General features: G+C 41.6%; 1 protein-coding gene across 1 annotated transcript; it reads right to left on the bottom strand.

Annotated features, from left to right (window-relative positions):
* Window positions 1-398: 398 nt before the first annotated feature.
* On the bottom strand, window positions 399-3,161 carry LOC309500150 (serine/threonine-protein kinase pim-2-like; the record flags this gene model as incomplete). Its single annotated transcript, XM_082171714.1, has 6 exons — window positions 399-611; window positions 730-906; window positions 1,125-1,503; window positions 1,658-1,803; window positions 2,134-2,328; window positions 2,822-3,161. 6 exons carry the CDS (start codon window positions 3,159-3,161, stop codon window positions 475-477), a joined length of 1,374 nt encoding a protein of 457 aa, XP_082027840.1. The 3' UTR covers window positions 399-474.
* Window positions 3,162-26,241: the final 23,080 nt, after the last annotated feature.

Here is a 26,241-nt window from a genome sequence, read left to right as displayed (position 1 = left end):
TATGTGAAACCCCCTCTCTGGGACCCGGATGCCAGTGGTAGAAACTTCTAGGGCGGCAGGGCGAGGAACTTGTGGGACGGGCTGAACAGAGAGCTCTGGGTGACTCCATTGTTAAAAATATGATTGGATGGAGCAGTACTTAACTAAAACTAAATGAACTATTTACAATATGTACACATCCCTAGGCAAGTAGTTCTGCAAGACGTTAAAACTACTGCCTCAAGCCAAGGCGCCAGACGCAACCGAGGCCTGCCAGCCCTGCAAGACGCTGAGGCTGGAGAGATGGAGGGGTCATCTGTGTCAGCCCGCCAGACGCAAGGCTAAACCCTCTAACATGACCTGAAACACAATTAGAAAGCATTTTTCATTAGGTATAAAAATACATCTGTGCCATGTATAAGGACTCAGTATATGACAGTTACAGCAGGTACTGAATGGTAATGTAAATAAGCTGATGTCCATAATCAAGCCAAATTAACAAATAGCCTTCAAAATCATTTTAGCTTGTCTTAGACTCAGTACCTTGAACCAGTCATGGGAGAGCATCTTAACCAGATGGAGTCTCCGCTTTGGTTTACTCTTGAGGCAACCTCGAATAAAGCGGCAGCATTCTGTGCAGAAAGATTGAGAGTTGTCTAATTATTTCCTTCAACTTTACACTTGCTCTCTAAGCTGTAAAAATGGGAAAGATTCCTGCATTATCCATTAGAACATCTTTTTTGTACTAACCCTCTGAGAAGCCCGGCTGGAACCAGACATCAGAGTCCATCAAAGCGATATCTCTGCTGTTTGGGAAATGGCCGGTGATCATGGCAAACAGCAGCACCCCCAGCGACCACACCGTTGCCTGCTTCCCAAAGTACTTGCCCTTCTCAAAGTACTCAGGAGGGCAATACCTTGCTGTGCCTGGAGATAGGAGTTTGTCACATGTGTAAGCTTGCTTTTTCTCACTTTAACTGAAATGGCATTTAATTTTAGTCAACAAAAATAATATTAATATTGACTATTCTTTGAGAGTTTTGTTAGTGTATTGTTAATATCTCACTGTGTGATGTCTGAGACGTGGTGTAACTGGTCACTAGAGTTTAAATCCCAAAATGTATGTTTTAAATAATAACACATACCAGAGTAGTTTTTGTAGGGTGATCTTTTCATGAGGTCCCCGCAGCCGAAATCGATCAATTTGACCTCCAGGGTCTCTGTGTTGACCAGGAGGTTCTCCATTTTGATGTCTCGATGAAGCACACCCCTGGAACAGCACAGGGCAGCAGCGTATATCACCTGCCGCATGAAGTGGCGGGCCAATCCCTCACTGAAGAGGCCTCTCTTACGCTGCCAAAGGCTGTGCATGTCCATGCAGGGTAAGGGCCGTTCTAAGACCATGATGTACTGGTCGAGATGATCCTGCCAGTCCAGCACCTTAATAATGTGGCCACAGCTTGGGCCTTGATTGGCCATTACTGTCAGGGCCACCTCAAGTGGAACTGGTTTGGGATGGTCAGGCTAGAAGAATGACAGTTTTTATTTTTGTTAGACATAGGATTGGTTTCTCAAATAAGGATTTAGCCCAGTCTGTCTATGTATTGAAATATTTGCACTCTGTGATTTACATTCAAATGTTATAAATTGCAAACATAGAGACAAGTATGATACGTACAAGGCTGGTGTATTGCTGGCTCTTTCTCTTCGCTGTGAATTTCACAGCTACCATGAGGCCGTCCTTGCAACGGGTCCCTTCAAACACAGAGCCAAATCCTCCTTCCCCCAATTTCTTGCCAATGGCGTATTTCCAGGAAATGTGATCTATTAAAACATAATTATTTTTATTTGTTTATTGTTTAATACAGCAGTGTCCTGCAGTGAGGCCATACTTTCTGATGAAATGTTAATAGGGAAATATATTTGTAATATTTGTTCTTTTAAAAATTCATTTGTCGCATGACTATTTAAGTGAACTGCAAAAAAAGCCAAATGGTGATTTAAAATTATGGAGGAAAAAAAAAACTAAAAGAAACCTTACAGCAGTATCAGCTGGATTATTTAAAACATATGCTTTCCTATATACATATTCACTTTCAGAGAGAGTGTGTGTGTTATATTTTATGTCAGACAGTAAACTTGCAGTAAACTCACCCTCGATCTTGTCACTGTCCAGCTGTGATGCAGTGTCACCTGATGATGAACTGGCTGGACTGTCCTGATCTTGAGGCTTGATGTCCTCCACTTGCTGGTTTTCGGCAGTGGGGGGGACTTCAGGACGACTGGAAGGAGGTTCCTGATGATCATTATCCTCTGCAGTACAGATGATGTCCTGTAAAGAAATCTGATCTAAAGAGAGGAATATAAACCACAAGCTTGTTTTAAAATCATCCACCACATCTTCATTTATCTTCATTTATTCATATATCACATTATTCATTTATCTGCCTTTTTATAATGTGTGATGTGGGTTTTTTATATTGTGTGTAAATGATTGGCCCCGATCACACGTGACGCGTTTTTTTGCAGTGAGAGGCGCCTTTTTTTCAATCGGTTTCCTATGGCAGTGAGAGTTCTGCGCGCTGTTTATGCGTTATGGGTTACCAGGAGCTTAACGACTTCACGAACCAACTACCACAGTTTTAACAGAAAGTAAATAAAGTTAATAAAAGGCTGATTTGACGTTTACTTGACTGACAGCACAACTGTTTCGGTGGTTGCCTAGCAACATTAAAAAACCAAGCGCACTGCTCGTGTGATCAAAAGAGTAAAAAAAATAATAATAAAAGAGTGTTTTACAAGAGTGTAAAAGAGAGTTTGTGTTGTTCAGTGCTCAATTTACCATCAGTACATCTCCTGGATGGGGCTTCATCAGTGTCCTGGTCCACCTCACACTGCTCCACCTGCTCACCCTGAGCTTTGGTGGATTTGGGGCGAGACGAACAAAAGAAAAAAGAGGCAAACTTCCGAAATGTCCTCTTTTTCTGCCCCTTATTCTTTGTTTTCTCTGTCCCTCTCTCCTTTCTCTCCGCCTCACCGATGCCCACCACAGGCGTCTCGTCGGGACGAGGATGGAGCTCCGCCTTGTGGTCGGTGGGTGTCAGTGTTGTTCGGGGATTTATCCCGGGCACACACTCTCCTCCTCCCTCAACTCCCACTCTACGAAAGTGTCGCTGTCCCATAATCAACACGATAAACCGCAATCAACAAATGCAAACACACCGCAAGAACTGCAAAAACACTGTTGATATCTGAACTCCTTACTCGCTACAAAGTGATCAGGGAGTTTCACGCTTCTATGAGGTCATTCATTCTATGCATTCTATGACGTCATAACATTCTATGATGTCATAATTTATTTAAATACAAATACAGTATTTTGTATTTTGAAAATACACAAAATACATGTGAAATTGGCCATCCAGTGCAGGTATAGGTCACAGTGAATGAAGAAACAACATAGGCTTACTGACTTTTCATTCCTGACCTCATCTCTTTCTTTCTTTCTTTCTTTCTTTCTTTCTTTCTTTCTTTCTTTCTTTCTTTCTGGCAATTACAAATAAACTCATGCAAAATAGCAGCCATTTATATAGGCTACTTAATTCTGGTTCCAATGTAGTCTATTACTTGTGGTGAACAAAAAATTCATACTGTATGTAAAACTGTGGGAATCTTTTCTGCTATCTAGCAAAGAATATGGACGGGCGATATGACCAAAATCTCAATTTTACTTCACAGTAACAATATCATGGTTTCACAATTCTCAATATCAGTTTTGATTCCACAGCATAAACTGAATTTTAAACTCTTTTTTTTTTCTTTTTTCTTTTTTTGCAGGTAGTCCAGTGCATTTTAAGTAATTTTATGTTTATTTTATGTAAAGTTTATTTGTTTCTATAAGTTTATTAAAATTAGAAAGTGTATCTAAAATTTAAAATTAGAATTAATTTAGATTCATTTGACACTTTTCACCCCTTTTTGAGAATTATTTTTTATGTACAATAAAACTAAAAGCGGAAGATTTTTGTGGTGTATCATTCATCAGTGCTTCTTTTTCCACTCCAACGTTCCAAACATGCAGTAATGCTGAAGTGAATAATGCACTATTTTAACTTTAATCAACAAGTAGAATTGATCATGACATTCCCACCTCAGAAAAAAAAGAGAAAAAAAAAATCGCTGATCTAAGCTGAGCTGAATGTCTGAACTAGTTGATGCACAAAATCAGTACCCTGATAAAGAGGTTGACTGGCAAAAAGTATTTTATGTATTTTGAAAATACAAAAATACTCATCTTAAATGTATTTAAATACAAATTACATTTGATTTTTACAAAATGTAAAAATATTTTAAATACATGTATCTGAAATACTGCCCATCCCTGGTTAACATTAGCTAACTACATTAGTTAACATGAACTGATGATGAACTGCACTTCTACAGCATTTATTAATCTTTGTTAATGTTAATTTCAACATTTACTAATACATTATTAAAATCAAAAGTTGTATTTGTTTACATTAGTTAATGCACTGTGAAGTTACATTAACAAACAATGAACAGTTGTATCTTTATTAACTAAGGTTAATAGAATCGAGTTTTCAAATTTGCAAAAGCGATTTTCTTTAAATTTCTTTTGATGTCCTCCAGTAATATTTTGTCCAATTGGGAATAATAATAGCCACCTGGGTACATTGAGAGTTTTGAAAATCCCTTTGATTGATTGTAAACATTACGTTTTCAAGGTTTAAAATGTGCTTGAATTTTGAACATCATCCTTGTAAATGCTTGATTCTTTTTTTCTTAGAATGTCCAGTGTGATTTAAAAAAGAAGAAAATATTAATGAATAATATGACCTTTAAATGACCTGGATTCGCTGTGCATTGTGAGTCTCATTACTTTGATGTCGTGCAAGCACACGTAGAAGTTATTTTTATTCAAACTTAAAATGCGTCTACTTACAGTAGCCTAGTAGCCTAATCATTTCAAATTTTATTTTCATAATGTAAAGATAAGCGTGTAGAATACTGAACTCTGAGGCAATGCGTTTAGCTGTTAGACACCTAACACTGTTGTCGTGCAAATGAACGGCCAGAGCGCATTAAAAGTTTTCAGTTTTCAGTTAAAGGGATATTTCACTGCTGGAAAGATGAATGTGTATTTAAATAGTAATTTATGTAGTGTGCAATTATGTAATGTGCAATTATTTTAGAAGTTGGTGCCTTCTAGACTGGGAAAAGCCAAAAAAAGACAACAACTCCCAGAATGCACTTGCTTCGCTGTCCTACGAGGCCACTCCCAAGCCATGCCTACTGTTTACAGAGGGCAGTATCGGAACGGAAGAAATGATACAACTAGGCTACTAGTTGACTTGAAACTGAAAAGACGCCGTTTTATCTTGAGATCCCACCCCCTATGGGCGGGTTGAAAACATGCAGAACTAGCTCCTACTACCGGCTGTAGTCTTGAGAGCGAGCGGGCGGGCGGGCGGGCGGGGGGGGCGGGGGTTTGATTGCCACCTCTCAATGCAGGTTTGACAAATCTCACGAGAATCACGACTTGCTTTACGGCACGATGTCACATACATCAACAACATATGAAGGAGCCTCTATGGAAGACACTAGCACGCATTTCAGACTTGAATCATGGCAGAGTCGACGAAGAAAACGCGGTCAGAAGAGTGCAGAGACGGCTGTACGTGAGTGGTATTTATGACAGTAACGTTAAATACAAGTGTCGGGTCTCTCTGGGGGTCGCTGTTTGAGAAAAACGGAAACTGCATAGTGTGCCTTTAATAACTAATGATCTTTGCAATGGAAGTGAATCAATCAAAAACTAACTTTAGCTGGACTAACTTTTTTCAAGAGCTGCTGTAAAGCCACAACAATCTGTTACTTTAATTTCCTATTATCCCTGTAAAGCTGCTTTGAAACAATCTATATTGTTAAAAGCGCTATATAAATGAAGGTGACTTGACTTGACTGACACTGTAAAATCTTTAGTACACTCATTTACTTTGCACAACTATTTGCCATTGCATTCTGAAATGGGTTGATGAATATATATGTGTGTGATTTTCTTTTGCTGTCATATCATTAAATTACTTTTTATTAAAGAAAAATATCCAAAAGAATACATAATAGCAAAAGCCTTTGTTTTACTGTAGCTAATGCAGTAATGCAGTAGTTAATTTTTATTTTAGAATAAGAAAAGATATGTATAGGTTCATGGAACGATTGGTTGGAATTATATTCATAGCAAAATGTATGCGAATGCTGCTTAAATATAGTAACAACAGATGCTGTTTTCTGCAAGTGTTTTTTCTCCTCTGACACTCACCAAACAGATTCAGTATTCCTCAAAATTAACAAAAATGCACAATAGAATACAATTACAGAATTGTATGCAAATAATGCAATGATTTAATACATAAAACATACTTTATGGATTTCTCACTTAATCTACCAGTGCCTTTGCTGCTGACCTACGATGATTTAATCAGACAAATCACCACAAATGACTTTACTTTAGTGCTTGAATTTCACTCAAAAATCTGTACGAACGCTGAGTCCCTCCAGGGCCGGATTTGAGGAACCTAATTAGGAACCTAAAACCTTATGTTCACCAAGGCTGCATTTATTTGATAAAATTGTCATGATCCTGGTTCTTCCTTTTTACTCTGTCTCCCCCCTCTTGTCACACACACACACACACACACACACACACACACACACACACACACACACATACACACACACACACACACACACACATACACACACACATACCTCTGATTACCCCATTGGTCATTACGCACATTCATCTCTCGCATTATCTTCAGCTGTTTTCCATTCATTACTTGTTAACCTCATCTTCCTTTCCACACCTGTTATCTCTTTCCCTAATTGTCACTGCTTCTTCTAGTCCTGCTTTGCCTTGTCTCTTTGCCAGATTATTTGGAAGCTATGCGTGTGAATTCTCTGAGTAATATCCTCTCGTGTCTGTCTAGTCCTGTCCTGTCCTGATCACGTAAGGAGATTGTGCTACCAGTGTTTTGCTACTAAGCTGTGCTAATTACAGAGTACCTGTGACCGCGCTCGTTGTTTACTGATCTCCTGGAGGTCCCGGAGCTGGCTGGCTTCCGTAACGGTACCCACGACTACCAGAGACGCTCCGCTGCCTACACGGAGGATTTATGTCATTTACCCGGCTGCTGTTTCACCGGAGGATTTTCGTTGTCATTATAGTATACTGAAGAATTCTGTTCTTACCTCTGGACTTCCTTTCTGTTCATTAAAGACTGTATTGCTGCATTTCGCTCCTGGGTCATCTTTCTCTCCACGCATTACAGAATAATCTGGCCAAATGGACCCAGCGAGCAGCAATCCCTTTCAGGCGGCCGTCGAACTCCAGGGTGCGATGCTGGGCCAACATCAGGAAGAGCTCTCCGCCGCGAGACAGGCTGTCGAGTCCCTGTCTGCTCAAGTTTCCGATCTTTCCACTCGCTTCCATCATCTGCGTCACGAAGCACCCGTTACCCAGGATCACCGCGAGACGCCAGAACCACGGATTAACAACCCACCGTGTTATTCCGGTGAGTCCACTCAATGTCGCGCCTTCCTGACGCAATGTGAAGTTGTCTTCTCTCTGCAGCCCTCGACCTATGCAACCGATCGTGCCCGAGTCGCCTTCGTAATCTCTCTCCTTGCTGGACGAGCCCGCGAATGGGGAGCTGCTAACTGGGAGGTCGACGCGGACTGTGTGTTCAATTTTCCCCAGTTTAAGGCCGAAATGATCAGAGTTTTCGACCGCTCGGCTTATGGAGAGGAGGCTTCACGGTTACTTTCCTCCCTTCGCCAGGGAAGGCGCTCCGCAGTGGACTTCTCTATCGAGTTTCGCACTCTAGCTACCACTAGTGGCTGGAATGAACCAGCTTTGGTGGCTCGTTTCCTGGAGGGGCTCAATCCGGATCTCAAAGACGAGATTTTCGCTCGGGAGGTACCTGCTCGTCTTGACTCACTAATCGACCTGGCTATTCGTATAGAGAAGCGCTTTGAACTACGCCACCGGGCGCGCCGCTTGGAATCATCTCTGCTTTCCGCTCCGCCTGTCGTCTCTTCTTCGCCCTCTGCTGGTCCGGAGCCGGAGGCGATGCAGCTCGGAGGGCTACGCATCTCTGCAAGGGAACGAGAGCGGAGAATAACTATTCGCCTCTGCATGTACTGTGCCGCGCCTAACCATTTTGTCAGTGCTTGCCCGTTAAAAGCCAGGGTTCGCCAGTAAGCGGAGGGCTACTGGCGAGCGCTTCCTCCAAGGACTCTCCATCAAGATCTTGTACCACCCTTCCCATTTCTCTCCACTGGCCTGACTCTTCAGTCGCCTGCACTGCCCTGATAGACTCTGGCAGAAATTTCCTTGACGTGACGTGGGCTCAAGAGCAAGGTATTCCCCTCATAGACTTAAGAGACTCCACCCCCCTTTTCGCCTTAGATGGCAGTTCACTTCCTAGGATACAGAGGAGGACCACCCCTCTCTCTCTCACGGTCTCGGGGAACCATAAGGAGACTATTTCTTTTTTAATTTTCTCTTCCCCTTTTAGTCCGGTGGTTTTGGGACACCCCTGGCTGGTCAAACATAATCCCCTTATTAATTGGTCTAATAATTCGATTTTATCATGGAAGTTGTCTTGTCATGTTGATTGTTTAACCTCTGCCATCCCTCCTGTCTCTTCTGTCTCTTTTTCACAGGTCGAGCCAGGTGATTTGTCTGGAGTCCCGGAGGAGTATCTCGATCTGCGGGAGGTTTTCAGTCGGTCCCGGGCAACCTCTTTCCCTCCTCATCGGCCGTACGACTGTAGCATAGACCTCCTCCCGGGTACCACTCCTCCGCGCGGCAGACTCTATTCCTTGTCAGCCCCTGAACGCGAGGCACTCGAGAATTATCTCTCTGAATCTTTAAATGCGGGTACTATTGTTCCGTCCTCGTCTCCAGCCGGCGCTGGTTTTTTCTTTGTTAAAAAGAAGGACGGTTCTTTGCGTCCCTGCATTGACTATCGAGGGCTGAATGACATCACTGTTAAGAATCGCTATCCCTTACCACTGATGTCATCTGCCTTTGAATTATTGCAGGGAGCAAAGATTTTTACTAAGCTCGATCTCCGTAACGCCTACCATCTCGTGCGCATCAAGGAGGGTGACGAGTGGAAGACCGCTTTTAATACACCCCTCGGTCACTTTGAATTCCGGGTTCTTCCGTTCGGTCTGGTCAACGCTCCTGCCGTGTTTCAAGCCCTCGTAAACGATGTCCTCCGGGACATGCTTAATATTTTCGTCTTTGTCTATCTCGACGACATACTGATCTTTTCTCCCTCTCTCCAAGTGCACGTGCAACACGTTCGATGAGTCCTCCAGCGCTTACTGGAGAATCGACTCTTTGTTAAAGCAGAAAAGTGCTCGTTTCACGTCTCCTCTGTTTCATTTCTCGGTTCGGTCATTTCTGCTGAGGGCGTCAGTATGGATCCTAACAAGGTCCTGGCGGTTACCGATTGGCCCGTCCCCGATTCTCGTGTCGCGCTCCAACGATTTCTTGGTTTCGCAAATTTTTACCGCCGCTTTATACGCAACTTTAGCCAGGTGGCCGCTCCTCTCACCGCATTGACCTCTATTAAGTCTAAATTCAAGTGGTCCGATTCCGCTCAACGCTCCTTCGATCGCCTTAAGACCTTATTCACTACGGCACCCATTTTACTCACTCCGGACATCTCGAGACAATTTATCGTCGAGGTCGACGTGGGGGTCGGGGCTGTCCTTTCTCAGCGCTCACCTGCTGATGAGAAGGTACACCCCAGTGCTTTTTTTTCTCACCGCCTCACTCCCGCTGAGCGCAATTATGACGTCGGTAACCGCGAGCTACTCGCCATTCGTTTGGCACTGGGTGAGTGGCGTCAATGGTTGGAGGGAGCTCCGGTTCCGTTCATTGTTTGGAATGATCACAGAAATTTAGAATACATTCGTTCTGCTAAGAGACTAAATGCTCGTCAAGCCCGCTGGGCTCTATTTTTTACACGCTTCAATTTCACCATCTCGTATCGCCCCGGGTCGAAGAATGTTAAGCCAGACGCCCTTTCTCGCCTTTTTGATTCATCGACTCCCACCACTACCCAGGAGGAGATCATTCCCTCTGCCTGTGTGGTAGGCGCGGCGGTTTGGGGAATAGAGAGGTTGGTCAAACGTTCACTAGCCCGTGTCGCTGTCCCGCGCGCCTGTCCTAAGCATCGTCTGTTTGTTCCTGTCACTGCGCGCTTGGCTGTTCTCCAATGGGGACATTCCTCTAAATTGTCTGCCCATCCCGGCGTGCGGGGCACTCTTGCCACGATCCGCCAACGCTTTTGGTGGCCCACTTTGGACCGTGACGCGCAACGTTTTATCGCTTCCTGTGTGGTTTGTGCCCAGACTAAGTCCGGTAACTCGCCCCCAGCCGGTCTACTTCGCCTGTTACCGGTTCCTTCGCGTCCGTGGTCCCATATTGGACTCAATTTTATCACCGGTCTTCCTCCTTCCGCGGGGAACACGGTCATCCTAACGGTCGTCGATCGTTTTTCTAAGTCCGCTCACTTTATTCCGCTCCCGAAGCTCCCCTCCGCAAAGGAGACGGCTCAGATCATGGTTGATCACGTTTTTAAATTGCACGGTCTGCCCACTGACATTGTCTCTGATAGGGGACCACAGTTTGCCTCGCAATTCTGGAGGGAATTCTGTCGCCTCATTGGAGCTTCCGCTAGTCTTTCATCCGGGTTTCACCCACAGACTAACGGCCAGGCCGAACGGGCCAATCAAATTGTCGTCCGCATTCTCCGCAGTCTGGCTTATCGTAATCCATCGTCATGGTCAGAGCAACTCGCCTGGGCTGAATACGCACACAACTCGCTCCCCTCGTCTGCCACAGGTCTCTCTCCTTTTTCCTGCTGCCTGGGTTATCAACCTCCGTTATTTTCCTCGCAGGATTCGGAGTCTAATGTTCCGTCCGTACAGGCGTTTATCGATCGCTGCAAGCGCACTTGGAGAACGGTTAAATCAGCTCTTTGTCGCTCGAGGAGACGCATGAGCGCCACTGCCAACAAGCGTCGCGTGAGAAGCCCCCGCTACGTTTGCGGCCAGAGGGTTTGGCTTTCTTCGTCTAATTTGCCACTCCACTCTGAGTCTCGTAAATTGGTCCCTCGCTTCACCGGACCATTCCGCATTTGTAAAGTCATTAGTCCAGTCGTAGTCAAGCTGTCGCTTCCTCCAAATCTTCGTCGCGTACACCCCGTTTTCCATGTCTCTTGCATTAAACCGTCGATTCGTGCGCCCTCTCGCCCATCTATTCCTTCTATTCGCGTCGAGGGGTCTCCGGTGTACAGGGTCCGCCGACTCTTAGACATGCGCCGCCGAGGTCGTGGGCATCAATTCTTAGTGGACTGGGAGGGGTACGGTCCTGAGGAGAGGAGTTGGGTATCTGCCCGGGACATCCTGGACCCCTTGCTGGTCGATGATTTTCTCCGGTCTCGTCAGTCTTCCTCGGGAGCGCCAGGTGGCGCTCGTTGAGGGGGGGGTACTGTCATGATCCTGGTTCTTCCTTTTTACTCTGTCTCCCCCCTCTGGTCACACACACACACACACACACACACACACACACACACACATACACACACACATACCTCTGATTACCCCATTGGTCATTACGCACATTCATCTCTCGCATTATCTTCAGCTTAGGGCTGTCACGATGTTAGATTTTTCACACCACGGTTATTGTGGCCAAAAGAATTCACGATATCGATATATCGCGATATCTATAGAATCTATTTCGGGTAGTTATCAGTCAAATTCATTTTTACTTTGTTTATATAGTTTTTCTTTTTTACCCAACAAACATAAAGATACTGATAGACAAAGCACATGCATTTTTTACTTCTTGCGTACTCAATCTATGGCAAATTCTTGTGAAGGAAGACAAGCATGTGAAGTTTATCTGGTTTCAAACTGAAGCAAAACACTGTCTGAAGGTTTCCTGAAGAACTGAAAAGCTCTTAAACCTATTGTTGCACCGGCGCCAATAAAGTCATGCAGATAGCAGATTTGAATAAAAAAATCAAGTGCAAATACAAATACAAAAATAAGATTAAAGCTGCAAGCAGCATTACAGGGGCCAAGCCCTTATTGCTCTTTGGCTTGTAAGGGTTTTTCCAGCAACTTTTCCAGCACTTTTCCAGAACAGATAGATTCAGAATTACAGATAGGGTGAAATCAAAATGAACAGAAGGTCTGATGAGAACGAACACAGAATGAAGTTAAAAAAACACACTTATTTCTGATCCAAGTGTAAGAAACATTAGTACAGCTCTTACCCATGTAATAAAGGAATTGAAATGACAACTTTATACCCAATTTTAAACTTGTCCCACACAGGATTCGAACCCACACTGGAATGGTTCAGGATTCATGATACGTGGTTTAACAACTTGCGCCACTCAGAGGACGTGAATTACACAGCTGCTGAGGAAAGGCTTCAGTGTATGAATGAGCACACAAAATCATGTTAACGAGATTAGCATGCTAAGCTAGCTTAATGCTAATGTAGCTTATGGTTATCCTGATAGCTGAAGAGCCACATTAGAAAGAATGGCATCTGGTTAGCATGCTAACCAATTATTATGCTAAGCTAACTAGCATAAGGCAACAAACACAGGCTAGGTCAACTTTGGAGACGAATATCTCGGGAACGGTAGCGAATATCAAAAATCTATTCAGTCATTTCTGTGCGGCTTGGTCCAAAGATCATCTGAGCAAACTTTAGGCAAAATTGAGCAAGATTTGAAGGAGGAGTAGCGAAAAAACTGTTTACCATTTGCTTCAATATGGTGGACAGTCACATTGTTGGAAAATGACAAATGAGATATCGTCGGAATCTGCATAATCCAAGGAACGTAATGACATAAAGAAATCAAATTTTAACCTATGTTTTCAAAAGTTATAAGCGTTTTTGCAAAATACCTTATACCTCTGGAACACTAGGTGGCGCTGTGTTCAAACTTCTCAGGTACCTTCAGGACATGGTGTCGATCATCCCTACCAATTTTTGTGCCGATATGTCAAATAGTTTTAAATATATTGCAATTTATGACAAAAATCAAAATGGCGGACAAGTCGTTCATCCAATCCTGGCAAAATCAGTATCTACGGATTCGGCATGACCCAAGGAATCCATAGATACCACATTTATGATTTTCTGACAAACTGTTCAAAAGTTATTGGCCAAAATAGCCATTTCCCATATCTCATGACCCGTAGGTGGCGCTGTTCCCAACTTTGGCAAGGACCCTCGGAGCATACTTCCAATGAAGTGTACCAATTTTCGTTTCGATTGATCAAACTTTGGCCAAGATACAGCCTCTTAAGCAATTTTGGGTCGACCTTGTTAAGTTTGCGACATCATAACTTTTGAACAAAGATCAATAAAAAAAATCTGTTCAGTCATTTCTGTGCAGCTCAGTCCAAAGATCATTTGAGCAAATTTTGGACAAAATTGGACAAATTTTGAAGGAGGAGTAGCGAAAAAACTGAATACTGTACTTTTCAAAATGGCTACTACTGTAATGGGCGGAGTCTTAGTGTACGATATTGGTTCTGATCAGCATGATGAGAGGAATCAGGTGTACTAAGTTTCATTTCTCTAGATCAAAGGGTTCAAAAGTTATAACCATTTCAATGTTGAATTTTTGAACTGGTGGTGGCGCTATAGAGTTGGTCCTAGAGACACCATATTTGGTCCAATTACTATTCATGGCCATCTCTACAAATGTGCCAAATTTCATCATTTTCCTATGTACGGTTCATAGGGCTGCCATAGACTTCCAGAGGAGGAATAATAATAATAATAAGAAAACTAACAGATACAATAGGTGCCACAGCCCCTTCGGGGCTTGGCCCCTAATGAGTAAAGAAAACGGGGTATTTAATTTTAATAATCACCCTTTATTAATATATGAACACAGAAACCCCCTGTTAACAGTTAATGTCACGTTTCCCATTCCATGACTAGTAAAATAATAGCCACGTCGGGTCTATGACAACTCGAGGTATCTCACACGCATGCGCGTCTCAGTTTATGGCCAGCAATATCATTGTTTAAGGACATTATGGAATTGAGATAATGTCTGTACTATGTTATGATTACACTGTACAATTAAATAATAGTTGCTGAGTCTGTGATCTACCTCAGAGCGTCCGTTAACTGAATGAATTGAGAATATCACCTGAAAATCCGATAACATCAGCAATTTTCATTCAAGCAGCTGATTTCTGTAAATTAATGTAAAATTAAATGTATATTGCTGCACAGGGTGAAATCATTTACGATGATTTGAGACAAATATAATGTAAATTTAATATAAAACGATGTAAATGATGCTCTGTGTCGCGGCAGGATTTTGAACATGGTCCTGAGCCGTTGCTGGGCGTCGCGGCCGCCGGTGTGTGTAGCCTACACTCATAGAGAATGTGTTCGAATTTTAAAGACGTGGTGCTGTGCTTCTCGTCCGGTGTGCGACCACCTTTAAGGTGCTGTTTTCTTTGAAGCCGAAGAACTCTGTTCTTAATTCTGGCGAGCTTACTTTTTTCGGGTGTGGACAGAGTGTTCCACTCTAGCTGCGCGGGTGCGGACGAGCGCTGCGTCGTCTTCTTATTTGACAGGTGTCAGCGGGTGCAATACTGCCACCTGAGAGGTCAACCAGGTACTGGTGCTGGAGTATTTACGTGTCATGTTATCATAAGAGTCCTATTCATTTTAAACATTGTGGTTATCGCCAATACCGGTATATTGTCACACTCTAAATTAACACGATGTCGATATTTCATGCTTTGAATATCACGATTATCGTCAACACCGGTATATTGCGACACCCCTACTTCAGCTGTTTTCCATTCATTACTTGTTAACCTCATCTTCCTTTCCACACCTGTTATCTCTTTCCCTAATTGTCACTGCTTCTTCTAGTCCTGCTTTGCCTTGTCTCTTTGCCAGATTATTTGGAAGCTATGCGTGTGAATTCTCTGAGTAATATCCTCTCGTGTCTGTCTAGTCCTGTCCTGTCCTGATCACGTAAGGAGATTGTGCTACCAGTGTTTTGCTACTAAGCTGTGCTAATTACAGAGTACCTGTGACCGCGCTCGTTGTTTACTGATCTCCTGGAGGTCCCGGAGCTGGCTGGCTTCCGTAACGGTACCCACGACTACCAGAGACGCTCCGCTGCCTACACGGAGGAGTTATGTCATTTACCCGGCTGCTGTTTCACCGGAGGATTTTCGTTGTCATTATAGTATACTGAAGAATTCTGTTCTTACCTCTGGACTTCCTTTCTGTTCATTAAAGACTGTATTGCTGCATTTCGCTCCTGGGTCATCTTTCTCTCCACGCATTACAAAAATTACATTTATAAATGCAAATACATTTATTTGATATTACAATTTAAAATAACTTTTATATTTAAATATATTTTCAAATATATATTCCTGTGATGGCAAAGCAGATTTGTATTATTGGTGCATTTTTTTTAAATATAATTTCAGGGTGAAAGTTTTAACATGGAAAAGAATTATGATTCGTCACAGAGAGGATGCCCCTTTGGAAAACAGCTCGATAGAGGAGAGAACTGACTCCCTTCGCAAGTTCACTGGATTTCATGAAGCCATTTTTTACCCTAATGGGACCAGAGGAAACCATATGGACCTTGGACAGCTTTATCAGTTCCTTAATGACAAAGGATGTGTACTTTGGGATTGAGGGGAAATAATAGTTTGTCTGTGTCTGTTTGTGTGCACATCATTTCTATTTTTGCCTTATTTTGGGGATTTAGGGATAATTTTTGCCTTATTAAAATATTGAAAACATTACAAATGTTAAAACAGGAAACCAATTTTATAGTAAAGGCAATGAAATGTGTGTAACACAGGTTTAATAAAGTTAATTATTTAATTTACACAATTTAGTTATATGATTTTCCCTTAATAAAAGTCGATAAGAGATTATTAAGATTAAGAATATTAAGAAAAAAAAATATTCTAGAATAAATTCTCAGCGATCAACCAATGAGAGCTCTCTGTCATTAACGTCATGGGTGTTAACGAGCATGCGCCCGATGACAGAAGAGACGAGCTTGATTGAGGAGCAGACGTAATCCGATCGTCGTGATCCAATTTATATATCTGAGGTTTAAAATCTTTGCAAAAAGTATTGAGAAATTGAGATTCAGTTGATTTGATGCATTTTGAACAAGAAGCCGACTGAATAGAGGAAAACATTATACTAGTTCATCGACGCCATTTTACGATCACACGCGAGGTGCGCCTGAGTGAGAGCAAAAGAAAAAATCTATCATAAAGAGTTCAGCGTCACCATTGTTGGTCACGTGTTTGTATGAAAGAGAGCTAGTGATTCAGAGGCCAGGTTTTTTTTTCTCTCCTTTTTTTTTTTTCTTTTCTTTTCCTTCTTGATTCGTGAAGACCTCCTACACGACCTTCTGTACATCCTGTTGACTGCGAGTTTGATGGCGAGCCAATCCAGTTTGTAGAAAAGAAGACATAACGTGGTGGAGAGGAGGCTCGATATCCTTTCCTTGAGTTTCCACTGAAACTGGTTGAAGCACGACAAAATTCGATTTAAAGAACTTTCTTTTTCTTTCTTTTTGAGGGTGTATGGTCAACTACCACCCAGATTTGAGAGACCATTTAACTTTTCATGAGAGACACTTGAAGACCATTTGAGAGAGAGATTATACTCTTTTTGTGATACCTTATTTGTTTATTTTATTTTTGTCTTATGTGTTAAACTGACTATGTGGGTACATATTTGAACACACTCGAGGTGGAAATTTACTGTCAGTTGTATTGTCTATTGTTGTGATCCTGTCATTTATTTTATTTTATTTACTTTCTATTTTCCTTCTAAATCTAATTTAAACGTATTATATTTCTAAATTACTCGTGTCTGTCTGTTGCTTCTTATGCTAACCCGCCGTCTCCATAGCGATACCTAGTTCTTCTGACGGGATTCTAATCCTTATCTGTATTATAATAATAAAGTAAAAAAGCTACTTAATTACTGCTGATAATCCAAACAAGTGCTACATGTGCAATCCAAACACATTAGTAGGGTTGTAGTTCTGCATCACTGTTGTGTCTAAAGGATGCACCTGTGTCATCAATCCTCAAATTTCTTATCTTCATAAAGATGGTTTATTTCACTGTGCTGTCTTTGGACTTTTTTCTTTTAGCAACTCACTTCAAATGTAGTTTATCTTCCTTTTATGGAACACAATGTTGTTCCGACAGTGTTTTCTCTCTTGGTGCATTAGTGCCTGCCCACTTTTTCAGTGGCGTTGGTTCTGGAAGTATTTTTTCCATTCATTTTTTAAAGTATTATAAGCAATGAACCAAACCAACCAGCTATGAGGTGAATCATAACATCACACACTTTGATTTAAAGCAAAAAAGTATTTGAAAATTGGACAAAAATGCAAAAGTACAAGACCGTGTACTTAACGGCTTTAGTGATGAAAAGAACTACAATCCCACGAAGCATTATGAACAAATATTTAAGTATTTTGAGGGCATAAGGAGACTGACTTGATTACATCATTCATAGTGCTTCATGGGAGTGAGCAGAGCTAAAGACGCTGTTAAACACGGTCATTTTAGAAATAATTATTTTAGATACCAGTTGCAATATGTTATCACCAAAAATCAATTTCCCTATGGAGAGTTTTACTTCCAAAACCTGACTGTTACTCTCTATTGCAAGGATTCTGGAGATCACTTAAATGAACAATTGATAAAGTTTGTGTAACCTGGGTGATCCAGGCTACCAGTAAAAGAGTTGAAAGATATGTAAAAAGATGGGAAAATTAAGAAAAAGAGAATAAGAGAGAAAAACGAGTGCTTTAGAAGAGAAAGTGTTCCGTCCAATTATTGATCGTGCTGCATTGATTGACACTCCAACGAGCCAATGGAGACTGCGCCGGCGACACTGCCGCTCAGAGACAATGGCCCTCATTTATCATTCTTGCGTAGAAACAGGCGTATATGTTGGCGTAAGATTATGCTTACACTCCTCTCACCGCCTGATTTATGAAGCTGTGCGTACCTTTGAAATCCAGGTGTACGCAATACCTGCCTTTGATAAATGCCGCGGCTGAAAACGATCGTCATTAGAATAACACGCCCCTATATATTCAAGTCTCCGCTTCCCCCACGCCCTCATTTTACGCCATGGACACACGGAAGACGGCAAAGAAGAGAAACTTGGATGAGCAAATGACCTATCACAATGCATTATTTTACAGCACGTGTTTTGAAACAATTAGCATTTAATTTCGTATCACCTCACATGTATTGGGGTGTACAATAGTGATGATGATGTGATGTGGAGTACCATTCATTCACATTCATAATTGCATGACAATTTGTAATATTCTTATTATGATGATTTTTATTGTTACGCTTATTGTTATTTAGAAGAAGAATGTCGTTATTATTATTATTATTTGTATTATTATTATTATTTAAAAGAAGAAGAATGTCATTTTTATTATTTTGTCAGTCTGAATTATTTTTTGGTCACTGAAAGCCTTTCATTACTGAACCCAGTCCGTGCGCACCTGCCGGGCCTAACCCTGGCCAAACCATCGTTTCACAGAATAGTACAACGGCGAGCGCGTCGAGTATAAACCCCTCGTCCGTTAGGGGAGGTGCGCGCGCAGTCTGCGGAGACTCGCGCTGCGGAGCCAGGCGAAAGTATAAACAAGACTTGAAACGTCAGGTAAAGCGCACAGGCTCGCAACTGAAAGAATACATATGCCTACAAATCAAATGCTTTGGTAAAGTCACACAAATTAAACATTGAAGTCCATGTTGCACAAAAATAAACACTGAAGTTTATAATTACTATGCTGTTGTTTTTTTACAGTGGGTCATAATATATCATAGTTTGTCAGTGCGTTTTACTGCGTTAGGAATTGTTTTTCTGCGCATTTCCGCACTAACTCAAAACGTGCGTACATGTACACCACCTCCTGAGCTGGCGTAGGATTTGAGCGTGCCGTACGCCAACGTCCATATTGATAAATCTCAAAGTCACCGTGGTTTTGGGTGTACGCCAGGTGTACGCTGGAAATTTGGTGTACGCACTTTTGATAAATGAGGGCCATTGAGAGAGAGCGAGCGAGTCAGACGAAGCAGATACACACTGAGTGATCTCCAAGGATACTCCGCATCTAAAGATAGATGTTGAGAAAAAGAAACTTGAATGCAATCAAAAGATTACATTTCTGAGTGAAAGTGATAAGTCTGAAGAGCTGATGCCGAAGTGAGAAAAAGACGAGGCAGAGAATCGAGAATAAAGTCAAGTCAAGTCAAGTTTATTTGTATAGCGCTTTTCACAATACAGATTGTATCAAAGCAGCTTCACAGTATTAAATTAAAATAATACAACAAAGTTTGTTTCAAGAGGAATTAATTGATTGATAAAATTAAATTAAATATCCCCAAAATATCCCCAACTGAGCAAGCCAAAGGCAACAGTGGCAAGGAACCGAAAAACTCCATCAAGTGACCTAATGGTGTCCTAAAACTCCATCAGGTGACCTAATGGAGAAAAAAAACCTTGGGAGAACCCAGGCTCAGTCGGGGGCCAGTTCTCCTCTGGCATTTATGAGCTAGAGGCCGGATTGTAGTTTGAACTGTAGGATTATATGAATGCCTGGCTGAAGAGATGCGACTTTAATCTAGTTTTAAACTGGGAGAGCGAGTCTGAGCAACGAACAGTATCAGGAAGACTATTCCAGAGTTTTGGAGCCAAATGTGAAAATGCTCTCCCTCCTTTGGTGGTTCTGGATATCCTAGGTATGACCAAAAGCCTTGAATTTAGTGATCTTAAAGAGCGCGATGGATTATAGGGTGATAGAAGATCCGTTAAATAGACTGGAGCTAAGCCGTTTAGGGCTTTGTAAGTCAGTAGCAATATCTTATAATTAATACGGAGCTTTATAGGTAACCAATGCAGTGATGATAAAATCGGTGTTATATGATCATATTTTCTTGATCTCGTAAGAACTCTAGCGGCGGCATTTTGGACTAACTGTAGCTTGTTTATTGAGGATGCAGGACAACCAGCTAATAAAGCATTACAGTAATCCAGTCTCGAGGTCATGAATGCATGAACTAACTTTTCTGCATCAGAAACTGATAGCATATTACGTAGTTTAGCAATGTTTCTAAGGTGGAAAAAGGCTGTTTTTGTAACATATGAAATATGATTTTCAAAAGACAGGTTGCAATCGAGTATAACACCCAGGTCTTTTACTGTAGAGGATAAAGTAACAGGACATCCTATGATGTTAAAGTTGTATTGTGCGAGGTTTTGTGGGCGGTTTTTTGAACCGATAAGTATTACCTCTAATAAAGGCCGATGTAGATACACGGAGCACTAAAGCACCGCAAATTATCTTCTTATTGAATAAGATGTGAAATTCTTGCCTTGGCTGGGTTTGTGTGTGTGTGTGTGTGTGTTTCTTCTGAGGAATTGTGATCACCATCCTGGACACGTGAGACGCATATGAGCGTATGGAAAAGGCGAGCAACCCACGGAGACAATTTGATTGTTGAACTTTGATCTTGAATTCATCGAAACTGGTATGAGAAATATTTTCCTTTTTGTTTTTGGACAAACAGGACTGAGACTTTGTTTTTGCATATTTTTCCTCGAGCTTTGAACGGAGAGACATCGATTCTGAACTGAACGATTCTAAAGAGTCAACAAATCTTTTGATCTGAGTCATTTGATTCTGAACTGACATTAACTGAATCAATTCAGTGAATCTTGAATATTTGATTCATTTGACTGAAAAGACTGATTTGAGTTATTGAGTTTGTAATATTTTGTTTTGAGAACATTGTTTATTGTTTCCTTCAATTTTATTGGGTTATAAACAAACTGAGTCTGTTGAGTTTTCAAGAAGTTTTATTTTATTATTTCATTTTCGTACAAAGTATATGACAATTGTTCTCAATTGAGTTGATTTGTTTGAGTCCAACTTCCTGAAATTTCAAAAAGAGAGTTGATTATAAGCATTATAATACATTGTATGTTGTTAAATGACAGTATTGAGATTTACATACTCCAGACAAATTGCAATTAAGAAATTCTTCAATGAATGCAAGATTCCAACCAGTAAACGAAGTTCTTGGTTTTCACCTTCCTGCTGTGTTGTTTCCCTCTCTCCAGTAGCCGCTCCTTACCTTCTGATTAGTTGGCCCATATTGAACCCTATAAGTGTGACACATCAGACCTGACACGTGTTACGTTTGGCTTGCCGAATATTAGATCCCTTTCTACTAAAGATCTTATTAATTGTTAATGATATGATCACAGATCACAACCTAGATGTGCTCAGTTTGACAGCTTATGTGTACCTGAGTGCTGCCTAATTTACTGCTCCACCCATATATGCATCTCTCTGCACCTCCTGCTACCTTACACTGGCAGGCGCCCTATACTGTCCTCACTCGAGGCACGCAGGCGTAGACACCCATTAATGAAGACATGCCAATTACTATAAGCAGGCAGACACAGACCCTGACCCATCAACATTGTACATACCAGAATGAGTTTTATGCGTATCGAACGCCCTTATGACACAATATGACTCTCCAGTCAAAAGATTCCTCAAGGAAATTAATTATAAAGAAACAAGCAACCACTGTATTCTGAAGGCATATTGTTATACTCTATTATACAGCGAGTATTTGTTGTAAATAAGTTGTGTAAAATGGTAGCTTGAATGTTGAAGACAGGCTATTTCTGTCATTTAGAGATTTTTTTTTCATTGTATGTGTAATAAATTCAGACTCAGATTATGTAAAAAAAAAAAGTTTATTTGAAAATACAGCAAAATATTAACTCAAATGAGTTGTGTAAAACTGGAATAATTAGCAAATGAACAAAATGGTTGAAGGACTGATAGAGAAGTTAACAAGACTGACTTTGTTCTGCCTTAATTCATTCTTCACTTTCACAATAGCAATTTTACAAAAAGGCAACAGAGTTAAAATAATTTATTTTTACATTATGACTGTCTGCAATCTCCTGGAGGGTTATAAAATGGAATACCACATCTTCTAATGGTAATTTCCCATTGAGGAAAGTTGTACCATGTGCAAGTTGAAACATTTTGTTTATTCAATTCAATTCAAATTTATTTGTATAGCGCTTTTCACAAAACTGGCGTCCCGAGATAACAACAGAAAAGCAGATGGGAAATAATTTCAGAAATGTACATAGAAAAATATAGTTAGTTAATCATGTATTTATTTAGGGCATAACATATCGCCGGCGTCGAGTCGTCTCTTCACAGGCGTGGGGTCGTCTCCTCACGGTCGTCGAGTCATCTCCTCACGGGCGTCGAGTCGTCTCCTCACGGTCGTCGAGTCGTCTCCTCACGGGCGTCGAGTCGTCTCCTCACGGGCGTCGAGTCGTCTCCTCACGGGCGTCGAGTCGTCTCCTCACGGGCGTCGAGTCGTCTCCTCACGGTCGTCGAGTCGTCTCCTCCCGGTCGTCGAGTCGTCTCCTCACGGTCGTCGAGTCGTCTCCTCACGGGCGTCGAGTCGTCTCCTCACGGTCGTCGAGTCGTCTCCTCACGGGCGTCGAGTCGTCTCCTCACGGGCGTCGAGTCGTCTCCTCACGGTCGTCGAGTCGTCTCCTCACGGGCGTCGAGTCGTCTCCTCACGGGCGTCGTGTCGTCTCCTCACGGTCGTCGAGTCGTCTCCTCACGGGCGTCGAGTCGTCTCCTCACGGGCGTCGAGTCGTCTCCTCACGGTCGTCGAGTCGTCTCCTCACGGGCGTCGAGTCGTCTCCTCACTGGTTTCGAGTCGTCTCTGCACGGGTGTTGGGGCATCTGAAGTTTCCATGAGAGGCTGGATACAAACTGGAGCTGACGAACTCTATTTACCTCGGGACTAGCGTCCCGAGATAACGACAGAAAAGCAGATGGGAAATAATTAGCGTAGCTGCTGTTCATAATATTAATGCATTCAATCTGATTCAACTGTAGTATGAAAGGTAAGTATTATGTGAATGCTTAGCTAAAGAGATGCGTCTTTAATCTAGTTTTAAACTGGGACAGCGAATCTGAGCCTCGTACAATATCAGGAATCAGGAATGACCAGAAGCCTCGAATTTAGTAATCTTAAAGAGCGCGATGGATTGTAGGGCGATAGAAGTTCCGTTAAATACCCAGGAGCTAAACCATTTAGGGCTTTATAGGTCAGTAGTAATACTTTGTAATTGATTACGGAACTTAATAGGTAACCAGTGTAGAGATGATAGAATTGGTGTTATATTGGTCGGGACCGATCTGAGAGCAACTCTGAGTAAGGAAAAGACAAAAACGTTCATCTTAGTAAGGAGGCGGGGTTGACCCCGTTGCTATGTATGACACAATCTTTTGAAGACTGTGATTGGTTGGTTGTCAAAGAAGAAAAAAAAAGAAGAAGTGATTTTAAGTATAGGGTCTATTCTAAGCCTTCACTTTGAAAATACATGCGTCATTTTTCCTATTTGACCGTTCTCACACACACACACACACATTATATATGTGTATATAAATCCTTTTTTTTATTTACCATGCTGTTAATTTCCTATAAGGTATTTGATTGGCTTAGAATGATAAAAATTGTTCCACTCTTTCCAATTACACTGATTGCTGGCATGTCTATTTAAATCAGGGGTGGGGAACGTCCGGCCCCCGGGCCGTAACCGGCCCGCAAAACAGTTTGATGCGGCCCGCGAGTCAATTCCTCCAAAAAAAAACAAAAAAAAAAAAACTTCAGAAACAAAAATCTCAGCAATTACTTTTCCTGTGATAGAAAACACAAAATAGGCAAAGTGGCAAGCAGCACGAGTCCACGAGCCGTGAGAGCAGGGCGAGGCCAGTAGCGCGAGTGTTAATGAGTCACCTGCGCGCCGCACCGGTTTCAAGTTTCTCACGGATGAGCTTCGGGGGCGCGCGCGCCGTACCGGTTTCAAGTTTCTCACTGATCAGCTTCGGGGCGCATAAAAGGATCGGAACGATGACAGCGGAGGACCAGACATGGACTTTGTGTGTGTGTGTGTGTGTGTGTGTGTGTGCGCGCGCAGACTAAATCACACGACTGTGTGTGTGTGTTGCGTGTTGCGTGTGCGTGTGTGTGGTAGTCGTCCACGAGGGGCTGCTGCTTTTACTTTCGTTTTGTCATTTGCGTATTAAAGTGGAATGAGTGGCCGACTAAAAGTGGCCGACAGCAAGTGGAATGTGTGGCAAAAAACAAAAAAAAAAAGTAACTATAAGCAACCCAATTTGTCTATATCTGTATTATTTCCTTTGTATAATGAGCTTAAATATTGCTGCGCAGTCGTGTGAATTAGTCTGCTTGATTAACATTATTACAATGTATTCCTTTTTAACTCTGATATGTAGCCTATATATATAAGGTCCTCGAATGTGTTCGAATATTTCACCAGCATCAGCCTTTTCACAGTTTGTATCACTCCGCTTGTCTGTGTTTGCGCAACTTGCATCATTAAGCCAGTAGGTGGTGACAAGTGACTGTCTTTATGAGTGAACAATTGAAATTTAATTGAACTGATTTAATAGTGCCAAAAACATTGATTAACTCAAGAAAGAAACAAGTTGCTGAAACCAATCTTTAATGCAAAAAAGTTTACATCTATGCAAAATAATCCTTGAAAGATTTCTCATTTAAGGCCATTCCTGTTTGGAATATGTGATTGTGTATTGTCAACAATAAGCAGAAACATTTTGCATTTCCATTTTGTGGATCATTCATTTCAACATTTATCCTCATTCTCATGTTTAAGAATCTGTTATCTGCTTGACAAATAATTTAGGCTACTGCCCACTGACATGCTTTTAAAGCTATTGTTATCCAAAAATGTTGGCCTTCAAACACCTTAAAATGCACATGTAGGTCAGAGAAATCAAAATTTTCTCTGGGGAGCATGCCCCCGAACCCCCCGGACTACCTCACATTTGAATGTGTGTGTCTGTGTGGTAATATGGGCTGGTGTGGCTACAGTGCCAGGACTGAATTTTTTAACCAGTCTGCCCCCTGCATATAGGCCTAAAATATACATTATTCTCTGTATTGAATGATGTTATCTTGTTACCCACCCCCAGCCCCTGATGTTTCGGGCTCAGCCCCTGATGTTTTTAAAACCTAGAAACGCCCCTGCTCATTACAATGGCCCTTAAAGAATGTTAAAAAATTGTAAATGGCCCTTTATAGGAAAAAGGTTCCCCACCCCTGATTTAAATGGTGGTTTGAATGTTGGTTTTAATGTATCAAACATGGAATTTTCCCAGTTGCCAAATATCGTAATGTAGTGATTACTTTCATTTCTGCCGCTATGGCATTTCTGTGCTGTGTCGGAGATGTTAGCGTGTCTCTAATAAGATCAGTCACAAACATGATCCCTGCACGATCTAATCTATAGCGTTTTATTAACTCACTGTTATTCATTGTCTGCAACACATTTCTTCTCCCTCTTCGTCTTTCTGCCATTTTCTCCTCTGCTAAAGAAACTCTTAAGCCTCTTAAAAGTCCTCGTCCGTGCTCCTAACAATTTTGACCTTAAGACCTCTTTTAAGGGTTAAGATGCTTTCTGAATTACTTTTTTCTTTACTAGGATTTTTTCTTTAATTTTAAGAGTAAACGCCCACATTTCTAAGAATTTTCTTAGAATTTTGTCACTAGGAGCTACTCTTTGCATTAAGATTCTTTATGAATACGGGCCCTGGTCTTTTACTGTAGTGGATAAAGTAGCAGGACATCCTTCTAAATTAAAGTTGTATTGTAAGAGGTTTTGTGGGCAGTTTTTTTGGACCAATAAGTAATACCTCCGTTTTATCTGAATTTAATAGCAGAAAATGACACGTCATCCAGTATTTTATATCTTTAACACACTCTGTCAATTTAGATAATTTAGTGTTTTCATCTGGTCGTGATGAAATATATAATTGAGTGTCATCAGCATAATAGTGGAAATTAATTCCATGTTTTCTTGTTATAATATTACCAAGTGGCAGTATATATATTGAGAATAGCAGAGGGCCTAACACAGATCCTTGTGGCACTCCATAGTTACTCTGACGTTATTTTTCCCCCATTTAAACA

The sequence above is a fragment of the Leuciscus leuciscus genome (genome assembly GCF_965113295.1).
Source record: "Leuciscus leuciscus genome assembly, chromosome: 5".
Lineage (NCBI taxonomy): Eukaryota > Metazoa > Chordata > Actinopteri > Cypriniformes > Leuciscidae > Leuciscus > Leuciscus leuciscus.
Note: the sequence above shows the minus strand (reverse complement) of the source record. Positions and strands in the feature narration are given on the sequence as shown.